Source organism: Sturnus vulgaris, chromosome 8 (genome assembly GCF_052056855.1).
Source record: "Sturnus vulgaris isolate bStuVul1 chromosome 8, bStuVul1.hap1, whole genome shotgun sequence".
Lineage (NCBI taxonomy): Eukaryota > Metazoa > Chordata > Aves > Passeriformes > Sturnidae > Sturnus > Sturnus vulgaris.
This window is the reverse complement of record NC_142250.1, coordinates 21744293-21754135: the sequence shown is the minus strand read 5'-3', so window position 1 is coordinate 21754135 and position 9843 is coordinate 21744293. Positions and strand designations below refer to the sequence as shown.

General features: G+C 41.8%; 1 protein-coding gene across 1 annotated transcript; it reads left to right on the top strand.

The window, feature by feature from the left end:
• The first annotated feature begins 2200 nt into the window (after nucleotides 1-2200).
• On the top strand, nucleotides 2201-9519 carry ANKRD1 (ankyrin repeat domain 1). Its single transcript, XM_014875406.2, has 9 exons — nucleotides 2201-2230; nucleotides 3404-3583; nucleotides 5383-5520; nucleotides 5610-5717; nucleotides 6356-6454; nucleotides 7565-7663; nucleotides 7804-7902; nucleotides 8000-8098; nucleotides 9274-9519. The coding sequence occupies exons 1-9, from the start codon at nucleotides 2201-2203 to the stop codon at nucleotides 9382-9384; spliced, it is 963 nt and encodes a 320-aa protein (XP_014730892.1). The 3' UTR covers nucleotides 9385-9519.
• The last annotated feature ends 324 nt before the right edge of the window (nucleotides 9520-9843 follow it).

The window sequence follows — 9843 nt, the reverse complement described above, 5'->3', positions numbered from 1 at the left end:
TTTTAAAATAGAAACTTGGGATAATCAAGGAATATTCTATACTTTATTATTCTTTTAGTAATCGTGGATGGGATGCTTTAAAGATGAATCAACTGTGGTGTTTCGGTAGCACTTGTGAGAAGTTGGTTTCTGTTTCCCCTCAGAGGACTGAGGTTTCCTGTAAAGCTACTCTGGCTCTGGATTTATGTACCATTTGCAGAGGAAGATCTATCCACTTAAAGCTTCCACATTGGTTTTGCCGAGCCAGTTTTATATATCAAGCTGTTTAAAAAATAATAATAATAAAAAGGTAAGCAAAAACAGGGAAAAGTAAGCTTCAAAAAAAATGAGTCCAGAGGAAGTTCACAGTTCCTTAAACAGTTTTTGTTCTAAAAGCAAACGTCTACATTTCTCTTTCTGCATCAGGTCCCTGCTCTGATATGTTCCCACTAAACTAGAAGCATTCTATGCAGCCTGTTAGGGTTGTGGATTTCAAGACAATCTCCCAAATAAAAATCAGAGAACTGAACCGATTGAGATAAGCTGTTAGAACACAAGAAAAAGCCAGAGCTGCCTCTTGTCACAGAGACATTTAGCAGGAGTACAAAACTGCTGTGAAAAAAACCCTGGCAGTGTGATTCAGAACATACCACTAGGGGGGAACGATAGCGTTGCTGTACTTAAGTTTGGAAAAAATGTTCTGAAAGATTGTGTTGCTAGCACATACTCTATTTTAGTTCTGGGACTCATCCTCTAATGTCATATATATTCTGAGTGGTAAAGGAGCCACCTGATGTCCAGCTTCATTTCAGGGAAAGGGAGGGCATAGGTATGATGGGCACTGGAAGACAAGTTTGGATGTACTCGGATTACTGGGAGATAGTTCAGAGGAGAGACACCTTGAAAGGTCAATGTCAGGAATGCAGCATGCTAATGATGCTAATGATATAAACAACACCCAAGATAGATCTCGATTTGGTGAAGCAGTTATGTACACGTTGTACTTGAAGCACCTGAGCTGCTGTATTCATTTCAGCCAGGTGACCTGTGTACCTCACCAGACAGGAGCTCCAGGCATTGCACTATCACAGAACTGGTGTTTCTTGGCATTTATCCACGCTCTTTGAATGCAAAGATTAGTGCATCTTCCTGTTATAAAACTGCCTTCTGCTGGTGATCATTCTCCTGATTCCAGCCGACTCTGATTTATAGCATAAGAAAAGCTTTCCCAAAGGATTCAGTAGCTCTTTTTCCCCAAAACACACACATCATCTACATGTATTTGTGTGTATCTCATCCTAAGAAATAAACAAATCACTTCTGGGCCCCTATTCTGTCATATCCAGAAGAAAAATATTGCCTGAGAAAACAGTATTAAGTTTCCCCCCCTTTTTTTTTCCTTTTGCATAATAGGACATAATTCATTATTTGGTTTACAATCATTGACAAGAGTTCAGAAAAATGCAAATCTTACTGTTTTGATACCTTACACTGATTGTAACTTATCATGTCATAGGCCCTTTTAGCACCAGAGACATCATTCTGGTATAGTAATCCCTTCAGAGAATTCTTTCTAACAAATATAGAAGACTGTCATCATGATGAGAAAAAGCCTTTCCCCTAAAAGTGTTTGTCATCCAAGAATAAATACCAATGAAAATAATGGCTTTTTGAGACTTTAGAGATAATAATCCATTTATCAGGAAGATACTGCTATAAGCATTATACATAAGCCACTCACCCTTTCCAGTGTCTTACAGTCATCTGAATATCAATTTAAAAAAAAAAGCGAGCAGAAGAAGATGAAGTTATAATGCTGTATCAACAGGCAGCTGTCCTAGTGGGCACTGGGAGCACGGAATGGCTCGCATTGCTGAGCAGTGCAGTCATTGCCAAAGGAATGGTGAGCTCACATTTCATTCTGATTCCCATGGTGGTGTGGTCATGGTGTGGGGCTCTCCCCCTTGCTCGCCCAGCTGACGCCCCTGTGCTGCCTGGACACCAGATCTGGCTCGTTAACGTGTCTGGAATGAGCCTGAGCCACCTCTCAGCTGCCAGGCGCAAGGGGCATACTTGGATTCCCAGGTTGGAAGATTATCTCATTCAAGCACAGTTCTCCCAAAGATATATAAGTGCAGTGAGCGTGGTGGTCCCTGCAGAGCTGGCCTGAGCCCTGGGAGGTTTCAGCCACACAGGAGCACAGCCTTCGATCACAGCAAACATGACGATGATGATGAAAGTAGAAGAGCTGGTAGGTGCAACCTTCTTTCATTTACTCGCATTTAATTATTTTCTAGACTGTCATCAGACCAGACAGAAAAAGAGGACCTTTGTGGATCACTGATTTAGCAGGTTACCAGCACTGCTGTGCTCTAGGTGCTAACCCTTATATATTGTTTATTATATTATTACATTTTCATTTTTCTTGGGAAAGGGTCTCACCACAGACACAGCTACATAGCTGTTTGGATTTGACATCACAGCACAGTTCACTAGGAAATGATCAACCAAAATTTAGCTATTTATTTGACTTTGTCCTTGATTTTAATTTATATATATTTTTAGAAGCCAGTAATCTAATAACCACACTAAGTAATTCCAATCTAATAAGGGACTGGAGCAACATATTAATGCAGAGAAACTACAGTATTTTATAATACTGAATTAACAGCTTAATAATAGTATTGTTTTCTAATAATAAATTAACAGTTCCTACAGCTACTGCTGTTGATGATGTAAAAGAGTCTTTGAAAAATTAGGTCTAGATCACAAGTAATGGGACATTCCACTGCAGGATTCAGACTGAGAATGTCTGATCTGATTGAGAAACTGGGGAAACAGGAAAGATTCAGTAAAACACTGCATTTATTTTCTCAGATGGCTTTGTTAAGATACAACTGCCTAACTAGTTGAGGCTGTCTTAAATTCTCTGGCAAGGTTCTCACAGTTTCTTCTGCATTAGACTATAACAAATACAATTTTACAAGGTAATCAAACAGAAAGGCAGTCTAGGCCACATGAACCACTCTGAAAACACACATCTGCCTCTACTAAGCTTAACAAGTTATCTCTTTGGAAATACTTGATTGGGCATCAAGTATTTCTGAAAACTATTGAAAGCTGTGCTGCTGTATAGCACCACATAGTTTCTGCCATTCTGCTATAAATGGGACTTTGGTACTGACAGCAATGGATAAACCCAGCCTTGAAATCACTCAGCATCCCAGTTTAACTGCATGGGAGATGTGCCCCAGCCAGGTGCATCCCCAGCTAATCCAGGCACAGGCAGAATGGCCTGTCCCAGCTGTCACACACTCCCAGAGAGGACAGGAATGAGATACAATCAGCCCTAGGCAATCCATGATCTCAGGTGGTGGCTACTGCAGTCAAGAATCCACTGATTATATCATGTTTGCATTTTCAGGTGACTGGGAAGAAGGTGGAGGATAAAGAGACCGGCAGCTTCCTCCCTGAGGACTTCAAAAATGGAGAGTATGAAGCTGCTGTAAGATTAGAGAAGCAGGAGGACCTAAAGACAGTCCCTGAGCACTCATTGACACGAGGTGATGTGGCTTATGAGAATGAGAAAAGACTAGAAGCAGAGGTAGGTGCTTGGGTTTTCTGCTTGGATTTTTATCATCATGTATGCATTTCCTGCTGCAGCCCTTGAAGTTCTGCCTGTCAGAAATACATGCAGGGTGAGCTAAAAAAACTCTTGGGAGACCACCAGGAAAGGAGGGTGGTCTAAAGTCCACTGAAGACCATGGAGATCTGCTCACCTCTGTAGCCTGTGGGTGCAGGCAGTGACTTCGAGGCAGAACCCAAAACACCCCCTGTACTGCCTGACTGAAAGCCTGAGTGCTCCTGCTGGCCAGGGTCCCCTGCTGCTGGTTGTCACTGAACGGGGAGCAGTCAGAGCCAGTGAGACACCTTCAGCTTGCACACCTAATGACTGCTACCAAAATAACTAACTCACAAAAGATGTGAGAGTGTATTTCTGAAGCCAGAAGCCTTAATTAACATGAAAATGTTCTTTTTATGAAAACACAGCATTACACTTACTAGCACATTTGGGAAGAACACTTACAAATGAAACTCCTACTGGTCTACAGAAAAGTACTGATTTCTATTCCTGGAGCATGACAATTCTTCCTAGATCCCTAAGAAATGGTGCTTTCCCCCCAAAAAACACAGTAGCTACAATATCTTTAATTTCTTTTTGTGAATAAGATATCAAGTGGCTTAAAAATTTAAAGTGATTTGGAAATTATAAAGTTTAGCAGGGGGAATAAGACTTTGTTCTAAAATATGAAGAATGAGAAAGTCAGTCTCAGAAACATTAGAATGAAAACTGCTCCTTAAACTTTAACAGAGACATCATTACTGGCTATAGAGGTTTTTTAAAGCTCCTTTAAGTCAAGTTCCAAAGAACTTTATGGGTTTCCAGTTATCCACAGTCACTATAATTATTCTCCATTAGGTTGATGATCTGCACATCAAACCATAAATGCAAAGAACAATAAAAAGAAGAGGTGGAAATAACTTGAATAAGAATTTAGTTGACAAAACCGTATATGACATACACATATGACAGGGTGTCACCAGTGTATTCACCCTTAATCACACCATGGGACAGAATCTGTCATCTGTATTCACCCTGAGTTAGCCCTTGTTTGTGAATCTCCCAGCTGAAGTCAAGGACACCTCACGGGATCTCAGTTCAGGCAACACACTCGCCCTTGGTGTCAGCAGTGCCCCACACTGACTTCATGCCCAGATGCTTTTTACAAGCAGGTTTGGAGAAGTCTTAAACATATATTGAACTGTCCCATCAAGGACACAGGCCAATCTTTATGGTTTCTCAAAATGTAGTAACACTTGCAAGACTGAAATGCTAAGATCATTCTAAACCTTGTTCTTCTCTTGAGGATATGTTTTTAAGCAAAGTGAATTAAGTTCCAATAATTAAAGGGCTGCATCATTAAAAAAAAAGTGATTAAAGAAAATCACTTGGTGGAAGTCAGTTGAAACTTCAGGAGTTTCCAGCTCTCATAAGCTGCACACGAGATTTTTTAAATTGTTGTGCCAGAAGAGACTGTAGTGCTGCTCTGACTCCTGGTCTAAATTCATGGCACAACATATGGCTCAAGAAGAAGTTAGGAAGAGGCATATGAATGGTATACGAAAATATATAATAGTATATGAAAAACTAGAGATGAGGTAGAATTTCTCGCATAGTAAGCAACTTATTGTAATGGTCAGTTGGCCCTATCTGCAAAAAAAAAAAAAATTAAAACAATTTATTTCAAAGTTCATCCAGTCTTAATTGAATTCAGTCCTGCCACTTTGAAAGGGAGAGGTGCTCACACAGCTCAACTTGCTGCCTTCCCTCATTTGTTTCAGCTGAAGAAGAAGAAATTACAGGCCAGGTCAAAACTTGAAAACTTGGAGGATCTTGAAAAAATTATTGAGCTGAAGAAGAAGAAAAGATGCAAGAAAGTGAAAGTGCCTGTTTTAAAGAAACCTGAACCAGAAGTTATTGTAAGTTACTTCAAAGTACCTTATTCTGGGAAAGCATTAATGGGGGTTTGTGCCACATACATTTATGTTCTCTATATTCTTTCCTTCAGACAGGACCTGTGGATATTCCCACATTCTTCAAAGCTGCATTGGAGAATAAGTTGCCAGTAATTGAAAAATACCTGGCAGACAAAGGGGATCCAAACGTCTGTGATAAGGTACAGTCTTCTTCCTAATGCAAAGTCTGCTATGGAAGAGAGCTAAAACAACTTTTATCATGACGTTTTGTATATTCCACCCTCATGAGAGGAAAAAAAGGGGTGGGGGAAAGTAAATAAATGCTGGAAGTTTTGTACATCAAGTTTTCTAGTGGCCACTGAGACCCTTCAAAATCATATTACCTCAAAAGAGTCTTTTATATTTAAAAGATGCTGTTGGTGCCCAGGAGAACCTGATTTTCCATAAAAGGTGATCTTCCAATGCTATGGAAAAAAAGAGAAGAAACTTTTCTGCAGAACAACAGAAATAAATGACTCCCCTTACACTCCATCATGCATAAGCTGCAGTTTCAAAACACAGTGTAGCATGTTGGATGGGGAACTTAACAGGCATCATTTTAAATCTGGATGCCATACTGCAGATACTTCTCTCACCATTTAAATTGCTGGGTTGGCAGCTCACAGCTATCAGGTTGCTATTAAAATTTAGCAGATTTCAGGTCTCAAAACTATAAGGTCTTTAAAAGGAATCAGCATGGACTACGTGTATTTGCCATCATCCTAGGGGGAGGTGAAGAGATTTAAAGATATCTTTGTGCCATATGTAATGTCTAACTTTGCCCTGTTTCAATTGCCAGTACAAACGCACTGCACTGCACAGGGCATGCTCTGAAGGACATCTAGAGGTGGTGAAAAAGTTGGTGGAAGCTGGAGCCCAGCTTGAACAGAAAGACATGGTATGCACATCCACTCACACCTCTTTCCAAAGGCTGCTCATTGTTTTATACGTGCCAAGAGAACCATTTATAGAAGTGCTTCTTGCAGAGGAGGAGCACTAAAAGGCCTCACAATGTCTTTGAAGTTTATCCTTAAAATAACATTGTTGAGAAGAGGTTTTAGGAAGGAGTGGCTGCCTCCCTGTGCCCAAATGGTTGCTGGAAAACACAGGCAGTGCTGTGCCACAAACAAGGCAAGCCTTGGGCAGGCTAAGATAGCTGAGCTCGGGCTCTCACCTGAGCCAGGTGCTGGGACAGCGCAGGTACCCAGGCTCAGCACCAGGATTTCCAGGCTGTGCTCGGGAGAGCCCCCTGCTCCTCTGGAATGCTGGCCACAAGGGTTCCCGAGTATCCACAGCTGCTGCAGCTGTTTCTTGGCTTCTCTGCCCTATTCCCTTGGCTGAACAGGTGGCATTGGCCAGCCTTGCTCCCTTGCTTAACCCAGCAATGCTTCCAGAGGGTGAGGAAGAGGAGGGACAGCCAAAGTGGGACCCTCCAGGGACCCTTTCCAGCACAGCTCAGGATACAGATGCTGAATCTTGTAGAGGAAAGGGGTTTTAATTCACTTTATGGACTTGCATAACTTGGGGATTTGTTGTTTTTTAAACACCAAATTTTTAAAGAGAACTATTCTTTCCCTTGAGCTTCATTTTCTATATATTTTAGAACCCAAGAGGCATTGAATAAAAAATATTAACTAGCACATTCCAGCCACATACCTGGCTAAAGGTAATGTCTAAGCTAAAGAATAGACAAAACACATCCTCGCTCACAGCAGGGTTGCCAAGATGTCTGTCTTTAAGAGCAATATGCAATGAATGTGAAGAGTGAGAAATTCACAGTACTGCAGAAATTAGGGTAAAATCAGAAAAGCTGTTACTAGAAACATTTTTTTTTTTACTAGAAGCAATTCTTCTTACTAGAAACTGTGATCACTGTGTGATCACAGTGAAGTGCTCTAAGTTAAATCACGTAAAATAAATTTGGGTTAATTTAGAAAATTGATAAAAATAGCGTTTTTAAAATATAACGTTGTATTAAAATACTTTTAATTTCTTTTTCCTATTAAAGCTTCATTCTACAGCTCTGCACTGGGCATGCCGGGGTGGGAATCTGGATGTTCTGAAATTCCTGCTGGACAAAGGGATAAACATAAATGCAAGAGACAAGGTACGTACTTGTGGAACTCTGCAGCTTTTTAAACGGGAGACGAAAGCTGACCCTTGCTGGCAGTAGATAATCTCTGGCAGCTGTTTTTGGAGCAGCTTTTCCCTGTTCCATGCTCTGACCGTGTCCTCCGTGCCCCTCAGCTGCTGAGCACGCCGCTGCACGTGGCGGTGCGCACAGGTCGCTATGACTGCGGGGAGCAGCTCATCGCCTGCGAGGCGGACCTCAACGCCAGGGACAGGGTAAGGACCGAGCCCTCCAGACCTGCCCTCTGCCCCCGGAGCGGCCCCGAGCGGCTGGGGACGGCAGGGCTGACGCTGTGCCCCGTGTCCCCCCCAGGAAGGAGACACGCCGATGCACGACGCCGTGAGGCTGAACCGCTACAAAATCATCAGGCTGCTGATTCTGCACGGGGCAGACCTGACGCTGAAGAACTGCGTAAGTAATAGCACGAAATAGAAGTAACTTTAAAATGTTTTACAAGAAGTTTCCCACCGGAGCAGTTCCATAGGTTTCAACCGAAAGAGACTATTTTGAACAGACTTAATTAGATCATCGCAGAGCTGAGACAGGGAAACAGTGACAGGGAGGTCAGAGAAAACCCAGTACCTCTTGTAAAACCAGAACCCGCTATCTGCTACTACCGATCTGCTACTACAACATCACACCTTTCTACGATTTTATTACTCATATTATGAAACTATGTAATAGACAGACATGCTGCACTACTCCTGGGCTTCAACCACCACTGAGACAACAAAGTTCTTAGCTTGTAAGAGAAATCTCCTTTTTGTTAAGCCCACAGCTGGTGGGCAGCCCCAGCACTACACCTGGCAGGTAACTTTACTGCTGGGCAACAAATCCCTGTGGCTGAGCAGAGAGCAGTCCCACACCTGGCTGTGCTCAGAGCCACTGCAGCAGCAGCGTTGCTCCAGCCCTGTGATCACTTGTTAAAATATAGTACTTGACAGGCGTTTTCTCCCAAATCCAAACCTAGCAGTAGAAGCATTGCCAGTCCATGTTTTTGACTGACAATCAGCCAAAACCCCAGAGGACAAGGAAGAAAAGTCACTGGAGCACTCTGTTCTCCCCACTCTCTGCCCGCCTCCCTGAAACGTGGCTGCTCCCAACACTATTCCTCAGGTATCAGAGTATGATAATTATGGAAGGTACAGCCCCAAAGGCCAGACTTGCTCCCTCAGACTTCGTCTGCTCATGGAAGTTGGTCCTACTTAATTCTTGTGGTTCATAGCCTAATTAAACTCTTACCTGAATTCTGCATTAAATGGAAGAGTATCTTTTTTATAAGATTGCACCTAAATATATTTCTGATCACTTGAAACCAAAACATGCATGTTCAGCATGTTCTGCTGGTCACAGCATTTGCCTAAACCCACTGAAACCCAGGGAATTTCCATCATGGGTCTGACCAGGACTGGGACTAGATCTGTAGAGCAAAAGTACTCTGACCTCAGGGGTACAAGAATAAGTCTAAGCCTGTGTGTGCAGAAGGGAGTCACATCATGCAGATGCACTGACCAAGTATTTAAGAAAGAAAAAGGACTTGGCCATCACTGGATGAAATTAAATATTCCTCCATTTCTTTTAACCAGGAAGGGAAAACCCCTATGGATCTTGTTCTTCAGTGGCAGAATGGCACCAAAGAGATATTTAACAGCCTGAAAGACAATTCCAAAAAGAGTGCCCGTCGAGGTAAATTCTGAAGAGAGAAACCAGACCACGCTCTTTTTGCTGCTTTGAAACGCTTCCCACAAACCTGGATGAAAATGTCCTCGAACATCTATTGAAAATATTTATGGCACTGGATTATTTGAGGTGCTTTCACTGAAAAACTGCAAGAAGCCTGCAAAGAAATGATTTTAAGACAGATTGAGTGTTAAAATTCCACTAGCTCTAAAATGGCTTTATTTATTATTTATTTATTATTTATTTATTTAAAAGTAATTTTTAATTATGCTCATTATTTAATCTTCATTTTTATAGATGCAACTGGTCTAAATGCAATTTTTGCCAGCAACGTAAATCCTTGTCTTAAATGGCAGCATTTTCAGCTATATTAGCAACTTTCCTCAAGCCTTCCAATAGCTCTAAATAGCAAATACTTGCAACTGTGCCGTGTCTCACTACTAAAATAACCTGTGAATTGAGTGGCAGTATGTGGA